The sequence below is a fragment of the Nematolebias whitei genome, chromosome 11, assembly GCF_014905685.2.
Source record: "Nematolebias whitei isolate Nwh7 chromosome 11, NemWhi1, whole genome shotgun sequence".
Classification (NCBI taxonomy): Eukaryota; Metazoa; Chordata; class Actinopteri; order Cyprinodontiformes; family Rivulidae; genus Nematolebias; species Nematolebias whitei.
The window spans coordinates 30796117-30816067 of NC_056508.1; the positions used below are offsets into that span (position 1 = coordinate 30796117).

Below are 19951 nucleotides of genomic sequence, written 5' to 3' on the forward strand. Positions count from 1 at the left end.
AATAAACACATGTCAGTATAATTTCAGTCAATAGATGTTAAAAATGTTGCAGTGGTGGAACAGTGAATGTACTTATGAATACTGGGGTAGTGGTGACTTTTTTTAATTTTTGTGAAGAACAAGCAATTATTCTACTGAGCTTGGACTCAGTTTCTCTCTTTGAAATCATCCCCACGTCTGCTGTCAAACTCTCTACAAGAATTTTCTGAACCTCAGCTTTGGCCTTCTTCGCTTTTTATTAGCCTATTTGGCTTCAAAGGTGCAGGACTGAAGTACTTGGGGTCCACTGTCCAGGAAAATGGGGAATGTGGTAAAGAGGTGAAGAAGAGAGTCCAGGCAGGATGGAGTGGATGGAGAAAAGTTTCAGGAGTAATTTGAGACAAAATGATGTCCGCAAAGGTCAAAGGAAAAGTTTACAAGACAGTGGTGAGACCAGTTATATTGTATGGTCTGGACACTGTATTTGTTCTGTGCCCCGAGATAACTTCTGTTGTGACTTGGTGTTATAAAATGAACTGAATTGAATTTTGTGTTGTGTATGAGTTGAATGAAGGATTGTTATTTATCATGGTTGCTTAACAAGTCAGTTCCTTGGAACACAACAAGCACCTCGCCTTGGAATAGAAAGAAAAACAGATATGTGAATGTAACAAAAACGATAGAGCAAGACTAATAACATGGTAATCATAATAAATTCTATTTATAATGAACTCTATAACTGGCATTCTGATCTGATTACATGCATATCATTAGCTTGAGCTTAGACAAAAATGAGAAAACGCCTATTCAGAAATCCTTTACTGCTCATTTACCACCGCTAAACGAGCCAGCCTACAAGTTGGTTATGCGTGTTTATTACTGAACAAAACTCAGTCTTTTTATTATAAAATTATTATATTTATTTTTAACAAACGTAAAGGCAATACAAAAAACACTCTACTGATATGAGTAATACAGTTGTGTAAAATCCGATAATTATACAACAATTAATATGAAAATAAAAAGTACACAGTCTTTAAAAGGATCATCTCGTTACAATGTAAAAAAAAATACACAGAAATAATAGTTAGGCCTTAAAATAAAGCCAAGCAAACTTTAAATGCCCTTAACAATTTATATGATATGCACACAATCACCTTTATATATGGGTTTGTACTGGATCATTTTTGGTTTTGTAAACTATCACTTACTGTAAAAGTCAGTGAAATAATAATTTGGAAAATATGTATTTGACTATTTTTTCTATAGGCTTTTATTTTTGCGGAATCAATAGGTAAAAGTAGTCACAAAACTTCAAAATTTGCCAGAAACTTGAATGTTTTCTTCTTCTTTTTTTCTCTGTCCCTGTCAGACTTATTAGGTGCGTACAGCATCTGGCTTGAGGAACATCCTGCTGTGCCAGTAGTCTGGGTTGTCAAATGATGTGCTGCTGCCAGGCTCCCCTATACCAGCACACACCTTGATGTACTTCTCGATCCCTGCACATCTGACACTGCCCACCTCCTCAGGAGGAACCCACTCCTTCACTGGAAGGTTCTCATATTCTGCATTCCCCCACCCATCAAGCCCTTCTCCTAATCTAGTCATCTCCTCGTACTCCTCCACCTTTCCTGCTCCAGATGTCTGCACATCTGGTTCAGGCATACTGCTCAGAATCCCCTGAAGACTGGTTGGTTTATCTGTGTTGTGGTGATTTTCAGTCTCTTGTCCTTTTTGCTCTTTTGTTGACACTGCCACTATTTTGTCTGTGTACCGTGTCTCTGCTGCAGATATTGCAGATGAACAACTCCCACTTCTTTGCAATTCTGGGTCGCCTCCGTCTGAAGAGTCAGAGTGCCGGATATCCATGTATTCATACCTGCCAATCCCTTGGCCTACCTCTGCTGGGTCATCCATACCTTTGATTTCACTGGTAAAGGCACCAGTGAGCTGGTGCCTCTCTACTAAGTCTCTTTGCTCTGCTACAGCTCCTTCACAAGCCTTGTGATTCCTCCTGACAGCAGAGCTTGGGTTCTCTGCTTGGGGTGTTTCTGTGTGTGACAAATCCATGAGGGTTGAAGAAGGTGGAACTTTGACTTTATGACAAAATGCCGTTGATGTGTCGTCTCCCTGCAGTGTGTTGCTGCTGGTGGAGCAAGGAGGAACACTAGACTCTGTGCTCATAGTTTCATATTCCTGAGAGGAGTTCGACAGCACAACACCAAGACTATTCTTCAGACTTGAACTCCTTTTGCCTGAATGAGCTATTCTGGAGGCTGTGAGGCATAATGAGAAAACACTGATCTGTTACTTTATATAGCATAGCAATAAAACATTGTGCATAAGTAATAAAATGCTATAATGCTGCTGTATTTTGAGAGCATTTTACCTCTTTCTGGTGACCCAGGTGACCCAGGCAGAATGTAGCCATAGTGATCCAACTCCTCTTCTTCCTCTGATGTCCACACCTTGTAGGAGGATGGACTTGAGGCTGTGGAGAGCTTCCTGTCTCGGCTGATGGTCACATGGGAATGACTTTTCACTGAGCCAAGCCTGGTCCGGTGAAGGCTTCCAATCCGTAAGCCTTCCTCGTGTATTTCTGCTTCCTCGCCACTCCCTCTGAACTCTGATCTCTCAGGCAGCATCCGGACTGAGCTCAGACGAGACCTGCGAAACCACAGCTAAGGCAAAAAAATAATATTACATTTAAAAAATAGGGAATACCTATTCCAGCAGCTATTAGAATAACATTTAAACATGTCAAACAATAGGCATGAAGTTCAGAGCTATAGCAGAGCTATAGTTAAATTTGCAATTATATTTTTGGGGAGTAAGTGTTTTTGCAGAACATGCTTACTGCACCTGGCGGATGCTATCTACAGGACTTGGAGTCATTGTCAGGTATCCAGCCGGCCCAGTCAGAGAGGTACCACTCTACAAATCGTGGAGAGAATAACATGTAACACTCTGAAGAACAGTCTGTAAATCTATCTGGCACTTCTGTATTACCCTGTAGGAATTAATGCGTGAATGTGACAGACTCCACGATGGAGAGTGCTGAAGAGGAGGTGTAGCCAAACCATCATCCAGCCCCACCTCATCTGGGTCCTCCAAATCTGGATCCAGAAGTCCTCGTTCAGATTCTCTACGATGAATTTCACCAGGTACAACATCGTCTCCTTCCTGCTATGGATTAACAGTGACAAGCAGGGTTGTTAAATTGGGGATAAGATACAAATCCAAACACACAAAAAACCACAAAGCTGTAAGATCTGTGTTCTCACCTTGATAACAAGGTATCTCAGTGGGTCTCTTGCCATCCGAGTAAAGTCACTGGCCAGCTCTTTGAAAGTTGGCCTTATGTTTTCATCAATCATCCAGCCTGAATAGAACAGGGCAAGAAACACTATGTATAAAAAAGAAGTATTTACAAACTATCTATAGATTTTTTTGTGTGAAAGCAGTTAATGGGATAGCACTGAGTCCAAAACAAATTTCTCCAGGAGTGCATTACACATTACACTTTGTTTTATCATATTGCACTGTATTATATCCTAAAATATTAGATTTTATCATGTCATATGGTTACATATTATTGTGTCATATTGTATCACGTTGTATCATAAGTCCATCCCCTCTCTGTTCTGGGGTTCCACAAGGTTTTGTCCTTGGCCCTTTCTTTTTTTAACCCCTACCTCCTTCCTTTTGGCAACATCTTCCAAGAACATAATTTCCAATTCTACCATTACACAAATGACACCCAGATTTATCTGTTCACCACACCCACCTCTGCCCTCCCATCGACATCACTCTTTGATTGCGTACATGGATTGGATCTTTGTTCTCGAGCAATTTCTTCAAACAGAGCAGAGAAAAAACAGAGCTTATTCTGATCTGCACCAAAGCCACACATGCATAAAACAATAATTTCTCCATTTTCATCAACATCTCAGTTTCCCCCTCCACCCGATTGGTTATCAGCCTAGACAACACATTTGCATTTCAATCCCACATCAGTAACACTCTTTCAACCTACTTTCACCTCTGTAACATTGCCTTGGTTCAGTCCATCCCTCTCACCCAACCATACTACCATGCTAGTTCACTCTTTGATCACACAGCCTGCCTGGATTACTGTAATCTCCTTCTCTTTGGTTTACCTGCATAATCCACCCATGAATTCCAAGTCCAAAACTCTGCTGCACACATCAGCACCAGAGACCTTTTCACCAGTCGAATAACTCAGGTCCTGCAGCAACTTCCCAAGCTCCACACTAAATATCGCATTTTGTACAAAATTCTGCTTCTCGCCTTTAAAGCCCACAACAACCTCGCCTTTTTGTATCTCACTAAACTCCTCCACATCAACATACACACATACACACACACATTTTCAGACAACACATTCTTATTTCATTCCCTTATCCCACACTTCCATCTTTCTCCACCCAACTCACCCAAACACCTGCCCATCTGACCACCCCACCACTGCAACTTTTTACCTCTGCACATCAAAAACTCTCCCACGCTCTCCATTTTCAAATCTCACTTCTTTAAACAGGCTTACTCATTATAACATCCTTGTGACACTAGCTGTGTTTTTCATTTCATCATTTATTCAGTGATTGTATCTTTTTACTGTTTGCACTTGATGTTTATTGTGATTTTATATTGTGCTTTATATAGTGCAGTGGCCTTGCATGTCATGAAATTCCCCTTTAATAAATGTATGATGATGATTATGTTTATGCAGTCTTTATTTGTGAAGAAAGAGTCTGAATTTTGCTTGTGTTAGAACAGGCCAAATGTTTTGACGTACATTTAACCATGACCATGTAAACATCAATGGTACAGATGTGGGGCTGTGATAGACGTTCACCCTTCTCCAGGACACTCGGCACATCCTGAGGCTGCACAGACACATACGGCTCTGCCCCGAATGACATCATCTCCCACACTGTCACCCCTGTTCAAGAAGTAAGGCGCCACATTAAAAGGCTGTATTAAAAAAAAATACACGGTTAGGAGAAAACCCTTTCTATGCCTCTTACCATAACTCCAAACATCACTTTGATGGCTATATCTTCTGAACAAGATGCTTTCTAGTGCCATCCATTTTATAGGTGTCTGAATGAGAACAAAACATACAGTCAGGTAGTCTGGATGGATCTGCTTCAATTACTGAAATCTTGTCCTCCAGTCATAGCAACCTTTGTGTCTGTGTAAACATATTTCTTGTCATCTGGGTAAAGGAGATCAGCCACCCCATAGTCTGAGATCTGGACCTGATAGTTGTTCTTCAGCAAAACGTTACGGGCAGCCAGATTCCTGTGGACTATGCAGTGTTCCTCCAGATAGAACATACCCTTAAACACAAAAGTGCATAACTTAAATAGGCTTCAACAACTTTAGGAATAAAACATATTTTCTTGAAAAAAATAAATCCTACTGCACACACCTTAGCAATCTGCACACACCAATTAAGGAGGCGCTGGGGGTCGAGGTTGTTCTTGTGCTGTATGATATGCTCTAGTAAGGAACCATAAGAACTGAGCTGAGTCACCAGCTGCAGACTGGCACCGGGACAGATTCCCAGCAACCTAACAATGTACGGATGGTCCATGCTGCCCAAGGCCAACATATGCTGTAGAAAAAGAAACATTGTTTGTAATATTATTATGTTTGAACTCTCTGTCTGTGTATATTTGTTCCATAGACTCACATCAGTGATCTCAGTGAAAGTCTGTCGGCCTGAGCTGTCCTGGATGGTCTTAATGGCCACAGGGATTTTCACTGTCTCACCCTCTGGAGTCCAAAAGCCCTTAAACAACAACAACAAAATGATTTAAGAAAAACTTGATAGGTTACAAATCAAAAGAGAATCATCAAAAGAAAAATAATCTCTACCTTGTGCACTGTACCAAAAACACCAAAGCCAAGGAGTTTGATCTTTTTCAGGTCTGAAGGCTTCAGAATACGAGCATGAACTTTGGTGCCTTTTTCTCCAGGACCCAGAGGCTCAAAGCTCTGTCAGAGACACAACAGTTGTCCTTACCTGTCGTCTTGGTGAACAGGATTATTGTGACTCATAAAGATTTGGTCTCTGGCGCCTCACCTCTCCACTTTCCAAATATCTCCTCATGGCTCTCTTGCGGCGTATGGCGAGGCCTCTGTGGTACAACACTCCCAGGAAAAACAATGCCAGGCAGAAAATCAGGGCGGCCGGGACCCCTAAAGCAATACAGGTGATCTGCCCGCTGCAGAGGGAAGCATACCTCTGGTTGGAATTAAATGGTTCAAACAGCAACTAGCTGTGCATTCCCACAACCAAAAAATAAATAAAAAATTAACATCGAAAGCTGCTTCTGTTCATTCTGAGACACAACTCACAGTTACAAATCTGTTGATTAAAAGTCTAAACAAGAAATTTCATCCACATTCAACATCTTTTGTCAGAACACTGAGAGGAAAATGAACTGCTGAGAAGTAAAGCTACAAACACACAATGGAAATAGGTGCTTCAAACAACAAGAAACCCCAAAATAACATTGTGAACTTGAAAATGAGCAGCGATGTCCCTTTAAATTGCCCAAAAGTTCAAGCTAACTTGTCTTTTTGTAGAAACTGTCATTGCACAGTTGCATTTTCTTTAAACCAGCAGGGGGAAACAATCACCTACTAACTGCCAGCCTGGCTGCCTCCAAACAGTCATTTAATCCTGGGCCGAAGCATCTGAAACAAAGAAGTGAAGCTCAAACATTTGACAGGTGTGACACTTGGATAAATGAAAGCGTATAAAAATACTCAGGCGCACACTTATGCTTTAAGCTGCGGCTCACCCCTGGGTGCAGTTGTGGTGACATGGTTCACAGTGACCCTCCTTGTTGGGATATTTGAAAATCAGCCCTTTCTGTCCATCATTTACTCCACTGGGACAAGAGGACATGCAGTAAGGGCCATCTTGAAGATTGGCACAGGCTATACACTCATCTGCCCCCTCAAGGGAAAAAGTAGGACAGAAATAAGCACAATAAGGTGGACTGTAATTGGGTGGTTTGAAAAGCAATGACAGAACGTCATCACATTCAAAGTCATTCAAGAAGAATAGGTAATTACAAGTGCAAAGCTGAATGCAATAAGTAATTTTAAAACATTTCATACTTCTTTTTGTTCTGTTTTCTTTCAAACACACACAGTGCCCGCCCAAGCCTTCATGGGACGCTAAGCAAAATTTGTTTGGGGCCCTCTATTTCTGCTAATAATGTGCTTTACTGTAATCAACAGTCAGATGATCAGATCATTCACCCACCTTACATAAACTCATTGCAACTCTGACAGCCCTCTTTACATTATCCTATATGTGTGGTACTAAAAGTAACAAGAGAAGACAAAACACACCAGTATGCAATGTATTTTACAGCAAAAGTGTCATCTGATTTAATATCTTTGGTTTCAAAGAACTGCAACTGTAATGTTCAAAATAATTTCTAGTGCAAGATCAGCAACAAACAACAGACAAAATAACTTAGATGCATAAAAATAACTTAAAAATTGTGCCAAAACCAACAAAATAAAATAAAATAAAATCAAGAAAATAATGTAAATGAACAATTACTTGAAACCATGTAAAATGGTTTTAAAAAGAAATTCAAAGTTGAATAATTAGTTCTTAAAAATATGCAAATATGCAACAACTTGCAAAAGCCAAACTTAAAATATTAAATAACCTTTACCCACACATTTGACCTGTTTATGTTACTTCTTCCTCAATACTTCACAAACTTCCTAAAATCTGTGCTTCCACTTAGGGGGCCCCCTAGTGGCCCTGGGGCCCTAAGCAGCCACTTAGTTTGCTTATGCCTTGGGCTGGCCCTGAGCACACACATCCATCCATCCATCCATTGTCTTTTACCCGCTTCTTCCATTTTGGGTCACGGGGTTCACCGGTGCCCATGTCTGGCAATCACTGTGCGAGGGGCGGGGTACACCCTGGACAGGTCGCAAGTCCATCACAGGGCCACATAGAGACAAACAACCATTCACTCTCTCACTCACACATAGGGACAATTTAGAGTTACCAGTCAGTCTAACATGCATGTTTTTAGTCTGTGGGAGGAAACTGGAATACCCGGAGAAAACCCACGCATGCACGGAGAAAACATGCAAACTCCACCCAGAGGGGCCCCCGGACCAGGATTTGAACCAGGGACCTGCCCGCTGAGAGGCAGCAGCTCTACCAGTTGCGCCACCGTGCTGCCTGAGCACACACATGTTTTGACAATTTTTTAATTAGAGAAAGTTAAAAGTCTAAGTTCACACATGGAGATAAACAATAAAGTCAAAGTTTCTTCTTTATCAAGATATTAAAAGCTGAACTACTAACATGAAGAAAAACAAAACTGAGGGATAAACATGATCCAGGTGCAATTCATATATACATTTGTGGCCATAAGCAAAAAATGTGCCAAATGCAGACAAAGAAAAAGGTTATTAAAGCAAACAATTACCGATCCTGTGCAGCTGACTTTCCTCCTCTGAAATTTGCATTCTGGATGACAAGCAACACACTCTCCATCAGAACTCGCAAATTCCCTCGGAGTTCTGCAGACACAAAATTCAGGCAACTAAATGGAAGGAAAATACACATGTCATCACCCTGCTGTTGTCTTTAGTTCAAGTTGTGTTTATTTGTCATCTGCAAGGTTAACACAAGGTTAACAGTACAATGAAATGCTAAGGATGAGGTGAGCCGATGTGACTTGCAAAAAAACAAAAAAAACAAAGAACAAACTAGAAATATTAAAGCATGTAATAAGGGTGCAAAAATAAAGCACCAAAAAGTGAAAAAATAATAATATTTACAGGGTCCTAAAGAGAAAATAGTAATCAACAACATGGTAGAATTGCAACGGTGCAAGCAGGATGAATTTGTATAAATAATATTTCAAGGTGGTAATATGCACATTATATATATTGCACATAACTAACATGAACTACACAGATTGTGTGAAGTTATTGCACAGGTAGTGAGTGACATTGAGACTGAACTGTGCTGGTAAGGTAGATACATAGATACTGTATCATACATGATACAGCCACATAGTGCAGCAGCAATAAACAATAAACATATTAGCTGTTACTCACTCTGCTCTCCATGTTTGTATTTGCAATTATTTATATCAGTTATTTTGTATTTCTTCCCATAGAAACTACACCTGAACAAGCCATTCTGTATTTATTTGTCTCTCTCCTGATCAAAGTAAACCCAGCCAGTCGAGGCAGATGGCCGTCCGTCCTGCTAGAGGTTTCTTGCTATTAAAAGGGAGTTTTTCCTTTCCACTGTCACCAACATGCTGCTCAGGATGGGAGATTGTGTCAAAGTGAAGATTTGTCGTAACCTGTTGGCTTCTTCAGTGATATAACTTTTACTAAATGGCATTTTACAATGTATGTGAATGTTTTTCTATACAGCACCCTGAGATTACTTCATTGTGAACTGATGCTACATAAATCGAAATGAACTGAAAACACAATTTCATTCACAAGATCTCCACTTACTGACCCGGAAACAAAATTGCAGCTGTCCACACACGTGCCGTCACGGCTGTAGTTCCTGCAGGAAAGACACTGGTCGGGTCCAGGGCCCCAACAACCTGATTCGGAGCACAACAGATCACAGACACGTCCCTCTGCAACTGTGAACAAAACCACAGGAGAGCATCATTATCTGCCACAGTAAAAGAGCAATCATGTTCTTATATTTCAGCACAAGACTGCAGATGTAAGTAATTCATCATGTTATGGACTAATCACAAGTCAGTCACTTTTTTCTTCTGCTTCAGATTTCTGTATTTAATGTGAAGCACACCAAACTCACCGCACGCCACAAACAGCTTGTTGTTGCTGAGGTTGTTGACCTGAGCTCTGCTGCCTCTGAACAGCTGCGTCCAGTTTACAGTGTGGTGGTAACAAAGGTTGGCATTCTGACTGATGTACACGCTGCCGTCGCTGATTTCCCGGAGAGATCGCAGCCCGAGTGAAGTAAGAGCGGGGATGTGCATCACCATCAGAGAGAAGCGCCTTTTGTTTGGTGCATTGGAAGATGAAGACACACACACACACACAAAAATATTTAGAGTTAACACACTCATTTCCATACCTTTCCACAGCTGTGGAGCACAGGAAGAGAAGAGTGATAGAATGTGTGAACAAAATACAAAGGATTTGTTAGGAGACGTTAATTCTGAGGAGCTTACGGAACTGAGCAGACACACAGGAGGGGGTGAAGTGTGTGAGATGGAGCCCACTTTGGTTTGATAATAATTTAAGCAAGAAGCATAAAGGTTAAGTAACAGGAGCTGCATAACTCGCCATATTTTACTAGGTTAGTTTGTTCTTTGCTGCATGCAATCGGCCTTACTTGTAAAGAGACCTTCCTTGAATCGTAGTGAGGCTTGAGAAAACAGACAAGTCGTTTAGCTCTTTAGGCCATGACTGGATGTTTAGAATGTCTGAGAATGAAACAAAAATGACAACAACTCAACCTGACATTCTGTGCACTATTTTCTACATTGTTACACGTTACAGACAAGTAGGCCTATGTGTCGTGTTGCTTTTCAATTTGCTGGTGTAAACTGGAATTTACAAAATATTTCATACTGATAAGAAGCCAGCAATAATCCAGACACAGTTTACTACGCTAAAAGCCAGACAAAGAGTTGTAAGTACATCCTTAAATCAGAAATCTGATTCTTCATGCCACTGTGTGCACGGTGAATGCACAATATCTTATCTTTTGACTGATAGATAATATACGTGTTTTCAGTTAAACTGTCACAGTTGATTGGTAATCCCTCTGAATAATTGACACAACTCTAAATCAGAGCTCTGCAACCTTTACAATCTAAAGAGGGATTTCTGCCCCTTCCCTCACTGAATTAAATGTGCCCGGAGACACAAAACCTGCTACAACTGTGATTACCAACTGGTGGCCCACTTCAGGTTTGTTGGAAGCGGGTTTCTGGTCTGTAGGGATGACATTATAAAACTAAAAACATCTAATGATTTTTAACATTTATGGATATTTTTGCATTTTAAGACAAAAGAAAAGACCAGATTCTTGTACAGAAAAAAAAATAAAATAAAATAAGAAAATGTAGACAATGAACTATGCAGGCCTGTGTGATTTTTTTAAATTGGTGCAAAATTATTTAAATACATTACTTTGAAGAAATAAAGCATAACGTTAAAGCAAATATGTTTTACTTTACTAGTACTACATATTTGCAAAGAAAATTACAAGAAAACGGCTAAAACTGGCCCTATAATGAATATTTATTTGTTAGTTTTAGTCAAAGCTTGAAGCAAGCAGAAACACTTCAGAGAGACCAGAGAGACACACGTGGCTCCAGAGCTGCAAGCTGCAGACCCCTGCTCTCAATTAACCTTCAAATTAACTAATGATCCCCAGGATTCTTAAGATTTAGCCATTCTCATGACATATTTATTTGAATTTATCCAAACATTTGTAGCTTTATATTGTGGTTCTATCTCTACTTCCAAGATTTTTGTCAAAAACATGCATTTGTAGATTTTTTTACTCTCGTGTTTTAAAGAAAACCCAACAAAGCGTAATTCTAACAATTACCTTTCAAAATGACTCCAAAAAAACTTTTAAATTGTAAACTTAAGCATGAGATAAAACTCAAAACAGCTGAGTTTTATAATAATAATAATATGTGATTAGTATAATTACAAAAATGTGAAACAGCTTCACTGTAAATACAAACCTGTTATTTCCCTGACGGTGCGAAACACTTCTAACTTTTTGGCATCGAGGGGTGGGATTTTTTTGAAGTCATCTCTGTAAGGAAGAAAAAATCCACATAAACACGTAAACTGTCTGATATTATATTCTGACACTCTCAAACTTATCTGGACACAACCAACAAAGTCCATGCTCAATAATCCAGGTAAACAATCCAACAATTTTCAGTCAGGTCATCTGGACAGTTTTTTTTTTGTGCTGAAACGTTTCACCATCCATCCAGAAGGCTTCATCAGTCAAGGAAACACACAACACAAAAATGATTCTTCTCCCAACAGCTTACTCCAAAGTGGGACAAACCAGTTATGTTGGTGCTAAGATGGTGTCTTGGGCACGCCCCCTCCTCCAGTGCCGGCCCTCTTCCTCGTCGACAGTCATGTCAAACTGGTTCAAAACCAACAAAGTCCATGCTCAATAATCCAGGTTATCTGGACACATTACCCAAGAATCCCTGTGACCAGGAAGTGAAGGCTGCCCTGGATCTTGGTACAGTTGATGAAGCTGTCGATGTTGCTGGAGTCCACGGTCTGTCTGTGTTCTGCACCAGTTCCTTCACACACTACAGAGGTGATCAACACACATTATTAAATGTGTTTACTGACAGATATTCTGTAATCTAAGAATAAATATACTTATAAGAGTTCAAAACAAGTGTACTGCAGAGGGATTCAGGTGTGGCATAGTTATTGTGAGGAGTTACAATTGTGTTTTTCACTCTTTAATTAAAAAAAAATGTATAAAATCATTTGTTAAACAAATATAATAAGGTTTGATTGTTTTTAAAAAAAAATTATGAGTTTGTCTATCAATTTGGCCAGAATTCCTTGATATGTTTTAGAAAATTATATAGGAAAAATTCTGCTGCTTTGATTTTGATGTTTTATGTACTTTGTATAACAAAGTGAAGGTATAATAAGCTTGTGCTTTTACCAACACTTTTTTTACGTATACACTTTGTGTTCTTGTGTTCTTAATTCTTACAAAACACAATAAAGTACCATCATAATCTAAAAAATAAATAAAAAAAGTTCATATTGCGTCAACCTTTTGGGCAGAGTCCACTGCAGAGCTCACACTGCCTCTGTCCTTCTCGTTCCACCTCCGTCTTGTCCAGAGGACACACGCTCACACAGGAGCTGCCATCCACCACGAAATGAGCTGTGGACAATAAAACAAACAACAAAAACACAATCAAGACAAAAAATAAATAAAAACTGGTAACTTGTAGGTATTTTTTGTCAAGTTTTTCACAAGACATTAGTATTTAATGATAAATAAAATAAAAAACACTTAATAAAAGACTGGATATGTGAACACACAGCACTTACTGGGACACTGAGAAACACAAATAGAGCCATACTGGTACTTGGCATTTGGGTTGGTCTCCATTTGAAATGTCTGCTTGTTATAGATGAGTGTTTGGGGACACTGGGGGACACAGGCTCCGGAGTCATTGAAATGACGACATGCCTTCACAGTAACACACAAACAGGAAAATACATTTGAGTTATTCCCATATACTGTACTTAATCATGTTTTTAAAAACGTATGGAAATATAAGCTTGTTACAACTCGTTATAAAATTAACCTGTTCTTTATTGGTTCCATAATGTTTGCTTAACCTGCACTGATGTGCTGAACTGATTAACATCAGTTTAGTGCTGTTGATCTCATCCTGGGTTCAAATTTATCAAAAGTAACAAAATAAATATTGACGCTAATAAATTTAACGACTTTGTTCGAGATGTAGGCAGGAATAATCCAAGAAAGTTTCAAGATTTTATGCTCGAACACCGCGGTGGAAAGCTTATGCTTTACAGGATATTTATTTACTATATTATTTTTTATTCAGTCACTTCACAAAACTAAAACGCCCTTTGACCTCTAAAAACAGGGTTAATTCTTGGTCAGCAAAGTCACTTGGAGCCAGATTATCAAATAAAACAGAGGCTTAAACAAATTAAAAGTGACATTTTCTCTCCGGTATGGACATGTAACAATCAGTATCAAACAGTTGATTACACATAAATTGAAGCCAAATTGCTCAAATGGTTGCAATATGACTCATTACGTAAATGATTTATATAAACAGCATTTTTTAAAAGTCAAAATAACAATAACTGCTTTCTTTCTTTTTCTTTCTTTTTTTTGGAGGAGGACTTGGTTAATCATTTTCCATTTTATTACATTGAGATGTTTTTTTCTTCTTCATTTTCTCAAGCAGACCACAAGAACACACTTACAAAACAGTCCACATCCAGGGGGCCCCTGCATCCTGCTGCACACTCGGTGTGACAGCAGTCCTTGGGGCTCGTCCCAAAGCAGCGTCCATTACACTGTGGAGCGCACACCATCTTAGTCACTGGGAAAACACACAGGAGGATATAGGTCCCCGGTTTATGTTTGAGTGTGTGTGTATCACTCTGTCTCAACTTATTTCTTCATGCAGACACTCACAGATTTGACATTGGTTCTTACTTGGCCCCCAGCAATAATCTCCACAGGACTGATGGCATGGGCCTGAGAGGTGGTGAAAGAGACAGAAAGCCCATTCAGAAAAGAAAAGATGCAGTTTGAAGATCACTGTGAGGGATCACCGTGAGCAGAGACCTCTCTCCCCGTTCTGCTGGATGTCAATCGGAGCGCTGTTGTCTCGGACGATATCCTGCCAGAAGATCCACGGGCCATAACTCAGGTATTTGTTGTTAATAATCTGCACTCCTCCATCCAGTATCTCTGTGATAAAGAAGGACATGAAAGAAAAATTTAAATCATTCAGACGGGGCTAACTCAGAGCATACAGCCGGGGGTTCAGTCATTGGTTTCAGTTCAAGCTTCCCGTTAAGTTGGGCTTGTGTGTGAATACGGTGAATAAAGGTAAAGCCTGGAATCTCACAAAGTGTCTGTTTTCAGACTTCACTTTCTCTTTCTGTAATATATTGTGTCCCATTAACCTGTCAGATTTGCGAGCCCCAGCTGCCGAAGGCCATTGGAGCCATCCTTGGGGTAATTGAAGAAAACTGAGAGTGCAAAGCGTCGCTCGTACAGACTGTTTCCTCTGATGACCTGTAGTTGTCCCAAAGGAATCTCCTGGAAGTGGTTCATCGCGATGAGGACGTAACCAGTCACCTCTCTGATTGTCTGAAGGGAGGAAGAAGACATTAAACTAAAGGGGATTTTATTTGATCTGATTTGCAGCGGGGAAAAATAAGTACTGAACACTTCAATATTTTCTCAGTACAGATATTTTCTCATGGGACTACTGACATGAAATTTACACCAGATGTTGGTAACAATCCAAGTAAACCACACACGCAAAGAAATAAAAACAAATACATCCATAAATTAAGTTATGTGTAATAAATTGGCAAGTTATAGTGAATAACTATTGAACACATGAAGAAAATGAGAAGCAATAAGGCACGGAGAGCCAAAGAAATAGCTGAACGTAATATTTCTAAAACAATCCTGCCTCCTATCAGTGCAAATTAATATCAGCTGGTTTCAGCCCTAAGTGATAGCCTTTTAAAGGATTTTTCATTTTTAAGGTAATGCATGATGGATAAAAGTAAAGCACTCTCTCAAGACCTTTGCAACCTAATTGTTGCAAAACATTCATAGTTACAGATGCATTTTAAGGACCACTCGTGAAGGACTTCAGAAAGACCTGGATGAAGCAGATTTAGCTGTTTCAAAGAAAACAACAAGTAATGCACTCAGCAGGCCTCTGTGCATGCTCACTGGAAGACTCCACTAGCTGAAGCTGCTGAAACAGAGCTGATGAGAACATGAACGTCACTGGATGTTCGGAGGCGAAGTGGCACTGCACATCACCCTGAATACACCACACCAACAGTGAAGTAAGGAGATGGGAACATCATGGTGTGGAGCTGTTTTTCAGCTTATAACACTCACAGACTTCATATAACTTTAACTTCATTGGGCAATACGATAGATTAGTGGTTAGCAGTGTTGCCTCACAGCAAGAAGGTCCAAGGTTCAATCCCCAGTTTGAACCTGGAATCTTTCTTCATGTTCTCTTTGTGTTTGCATGGACTTTCTCTGGGTACTCGAGCTTCCTCCCATAGGGATTTGCCCGATTAAATAATGATATCTGAAGGAAACTCATTTTGGTTTAAAAACAAAAAAAGAAAGAAAGAAAGAAAATAAGGTAGTATAGAAATGAATGCCCCAGTCTTGAGTCCAATTTAAAGTCTACATAAAAAGCTGAAGATCAGAGACCACAGAAGAGGACTCTTCAAGATTTGTGGACAGTTTGTGTGGAAGAAATGTGCTTTCATCAACTGACGTGTTCAGTACTTCTGTTCCCCGCTGCATCTTCTGCAATTCAACTCATCATCCTGAACAAACAGAGGATTGTGTTCACCTTGAGGAAGGAGAAGTCCCAGTTACTCTCAATCTGAGTGATCTCCAGGTTTCCCATGATGATCTCACAGCCATCGTACCGCTCCCTAATCAGATTGTACTGATTCTCCTGAGAGCCGGTGGAGCTCAGACCGTTCTGGGTACCGGGACACACTTCAGACACACAAGTAAGAAGGAAAGTTTTACAAGAGCATCCTAAAAACAAAATCTAGGCTTTCTGAATATTCTGTCTTTTAAAAAAAAACAAATCAATTTGTTAAACACATTACAAAAAATCTAGAGAGGGCTGCAGTTTTAGGAAACTGCCATCCTAATCTTATTAACAAGTGAAGATCAACATATATGAAAGACTCTGAGGCTGCAGAAGAGGTGAAGATGAGTCCTGTGGGTTGTATTGTTTCTGTCTTATTTATGATCTTGTTGCATTTATGCCGCTGCCACAACATAGTTTGATTTGAGGCAAACAGACTGCCTGCAAACCTGGGTGCACAGAGCAGTCCAGACCCGAGGGCGATGAAGAGGAGGCCAAGGGTCGAGGCAGAGGCTTGCTCTCAGACAAAGTGCCTTATTGTGACAACGCTCTAAATGTGGACAGTGTGTTGCAGCGAGTGTAGAATGATGCAGCAACGGACAGAGCTTCTGTGTGTGTGCACGTCTGTAAGGAAAGTGTTGCTGAGATCAGACTAGAAGACAATGAGCCATGTGTGAGTACAGCGGTCCAGTGGAGGAATGGAAATATTGTGGACGGAAGGAGACATGCGCATCATCTCCCAGTGAGGAACAACAAATCGTGGCACGAGCTAAAGACTGAGCACCTGCTGGTCATGAAATATACGGTGCGAGATATTTACACCAAAATGTTCAATCTGTACATAAACTATGAAACTGAACAGAGTCAGAGCTTCCACTGAGCTGCAAAACCTTTGTCAGAATAATATGCACAATGAAATCCAGTGACTCCTGAAACAGAAAATGCATAAATGTTCGAAGAAATATGTTTAAGAGCAGTGAATTAATGAGTTTTAGTATTTTTGTAGTTTTAGCGGAATTTTATGACTTTGGTTTAACATTTGCTTTAATAAACTGCCCACACAGTGCAAGTTTATAAATTACATTTAATATCAATACAATTTGACCGCTTTAAGGGTTATAAATGTTCATGAACCATGTTCATTAATGTCTTTGGGACTATTGATTACCGTGCATTGTAAACTTTTTGTTTAAATGGTCACATTAAGGTGCACTTGGAGCACTTTTGCTCTCAGTGGCTCTTTGTAAGTTTATTTTAGTTTTAAACATTTTTTTACCAGCGACTTGTATAAGATTTTATTGACCCATGGAGGAATTGAACCAGATATCTTTGCACAAGAGCTGAACTGACTGGATGGGAAAAAATGGTTATCAGTTTACATCCTTAAAAAAATTCTGTTTACCAAAAATATTTTAATGTCCCAAGTGTTAAGGATATGAGTGCTCATAAACACTAGGTGATGATGAGCTTTTATGCAGCAGCGGAATTAATGAAATCAAGGTTTCTAATATTTAAATATATATATATAAATTCACCAACCTTCATGTGTTTGAACATATGCTGTTGGGATCCTGAACCACAAAATTACACAAAACAATCTGATTTTCAGCAGGTCCATACTGATGTCCAACGTCCTCACAGAGGTTTCAGCATTTCACACGCGTGAATCCTCCAAACAGCTCTGAGGACAGTAAGAAAACAGAAAGTCAAACATCATCCAGGCAAAACAACTAGAATAAATGCCTCTGTAGTGGTGCTCCGGTGAAACTGATCAAATCAATTGCCAGAGAGAAAAGTGTAGAAATGCCTCTTTTTGTGATCCAGGGATTTCCCTCGCAGACAGAGGCACCTGATTGGCCGAAAACCAGAATTATTCACCAACCAGAGGTCTGTCCGTCCTTTTCCCACCTCCACCTCCAAGCTGCAGCTTCAATCCTCCAAAAAAGAATCTAACATCTCAAGTGCACTTAATAAATATGTATTAATTAAACTCACAATTTACTAAAGCATGCACAAAAAGGCAAAGCTGAATATCATAAAAGTCAGTGAAAGGCATCTTCCAACACAACATGTTGCTCAGCCTGTCTGCCTCTTTGTGTGCAGTTATTTTGGTTCAGCTGCTGCATGTAGACACATCGTTGTGCTCTCAGCCTGAGTGCTTGCACTGTTCTCCCTGTAAAAAGCAGTATTGTCCCCCGCAGCCCCGTCAACTGGTTAATCACCTCTTTGATGCGTACGGAGCAGCCTGTCACAAGGGCCACATTGTCAGATAGTCAAGTGACTTCTGAACCCAAAACAAGAGCACACTTAATTTTTGGGGGAAAATGGTTAAAATTCCTGAACATTCAGTTGTGAGCGGGATGTGGGGGACTGATAGGGACTAATAGATGAGTATTAGTAAGTGCTTCTGGCAGATGAGCTGTTAAATCTTAATTTTGAAAATTACAGGGAAGATTGAGCATGCATCAGGATGCAGGGAAGATGACTGAAACAGATCCCAGATTGTGTGAAATTTACCATCAGGGTTTGATGTGCAAGTGAATCTAATGGTGTTTTTTAAATCCTGTTATGACTTCATAGTGTATAAAAATAAGCAGTTTATTTTAGTAGTTTATGTGTGCAGGATTATTTCAGCAGTCTTCTGGCCAGCAGGAGGAGACAGAGTCTGACAGTTGCACTTCAGATCTCAGAGCTGCTGCAGGTGGACCCCACATTTACTCAAACACAGCAACTGTTTAATTTTTTTTATTTTTTTCAGTCTTCTTTATTTAAATAACCAGCTACCATTGTTAGTGGGACAGCAGATGGCAAAACATCATGGCTCAAATTGCTGGACAGCTGTCAGTGAACACACACACACAAAGATGTGGATACATTCATATCTTCAACAGTTCAACAAAAACACGAGTGCGACTTTCTAAAAGCTCCAGTTCCGTCTCATCAGGCCCAGAATCTTTGAGGCATGTCAACATGCACTTTGACAAACTCCTGTCTATATTTTTGTGTTTGTCTAGTTGTAAACCTCCAAGGTCTTCTTCCATGGAGCTCATTAAGATTCAAAATGATGGGTGGTGCATTCAGAAAGTGGCATACCTTGAAGTTGCTTGGAGTTCAGTTTAAATGGTTTTGAAAGTTTCTTCTTGGCTCTTTTTCGTTCATCTGCACTCTACGTCTGATCAGTCTGGGATTGCATTTTCTCTTGCGTCCACTTCCTGGGAGGTTTGGTTCAGTCCTATGAACCTTGTATGTTTCAGTATTATTAACAGTTGTGGTCAGAAGAACATGGAGATGGTCTTGTAGCCTTTACCGATTATAATCTTTCTGAATGTTTCAGATGGCTTAACTTTCTCTGCTCCATGTTCAGTTGAGTGCACACAACAGTAATTGTTAAATGTTAAATGGTAACTGGACTGTACTTATATAGCGCTTTTCTGTCCTATAAAGATACTCAAAGCGCATTACACTACAATCTGTGCCGTCATTTACCCATTCATACAGCACTCTATATCTGTACAGAGAATTTTGTTATTAACCTTTATTTAACCAGACAAATCCCAGTGAGATCACAGATCTCGTTTGCAAGGGAGGCCTGGGTCTGAAGGCAGCTTAACCATCCATCCATCCATCCATTTTCTTCCGCTTATCCGGGGTCGGGTCGCGGGGGTAGCAGCCTAAGTAGGGAGGCCCAGACTTCCCTCTCCCCAGCCACTTGGGCCAGCTCTTACGGG

General features: G+C 40.0%; 1 protein-coding gene across 1 annotated transcript; it reads right to left on the bottom strand.

Annotated features, from left to right (window-relative positions):
- Positions 1-1268: 1268 nt before the first annotated feature.
- erbb3b (erb-b2 receptor tyrosine kinase 3b) lies at positions 1269-17841 on the bottom strand. The gene is made up of 28 exons (XM_037684157.1): positions 17763-17841; positions 16194-16345; positions 14761-14947; positions 14417-14542; positions 14264-14326; positions 14050-14168; positions 13135-13276; positions 12851-12964; positions 12248-12365; positions 11769-11842; positions 10400-10490; positions 9857-10059; positions 9542-9674; positions 8487-8580; positions 6819-6976; positions 6655-6711; positions 6095-6236; positions 5887-6006; positions 5702-5800; positions 5438-5623; positions 5190-5345; positions 5031-5106; positions 4799-4945; positions 3264-3361; positions 2989-3165; positions 2842-2913; positions 2369-2660; positions 1269-2255 (listed from the first exon to the last, which is right to left on the bottom strand). The coding sequence occupies exons 1-28, from the start codon at positions 17839-17841 to the stop codon at positions 1357-1359; spliced, it is 4374 nt and encodes a 1457-aa protein (XP_037540085.1). The 3' UTR covers positions 1269-1356.
- Between the last annotated feature and the right edge of the window lie 2110 nt (positions 17842-19951).

Excerpts from the sequence above, each read along its gene's own strand:
- erbb3b (XM_037684157.1), bottom strand. The coding sequence starts at position 17,841 with ATGGACCTGCTGAAAATCAGATTGTTTTGTGTAATTTTGTGGTTCAGG. Across the intron at positions 13,277-14,049 it reads CCCTGGATGTGGACTGTTTT|GCATGTCGTCATTTCAATGA; the intron begins GTAAGTGTGTTC and ends GTTACTGTGAAG. Across the intron at positions 6,712-6,818 it reads CACCACAACTGCACCCAGGG|ATGCTTCGGCCCAGGATTAA; the intron begins GTGAGCCGCAGC and ends TCTTTGTTTCAG.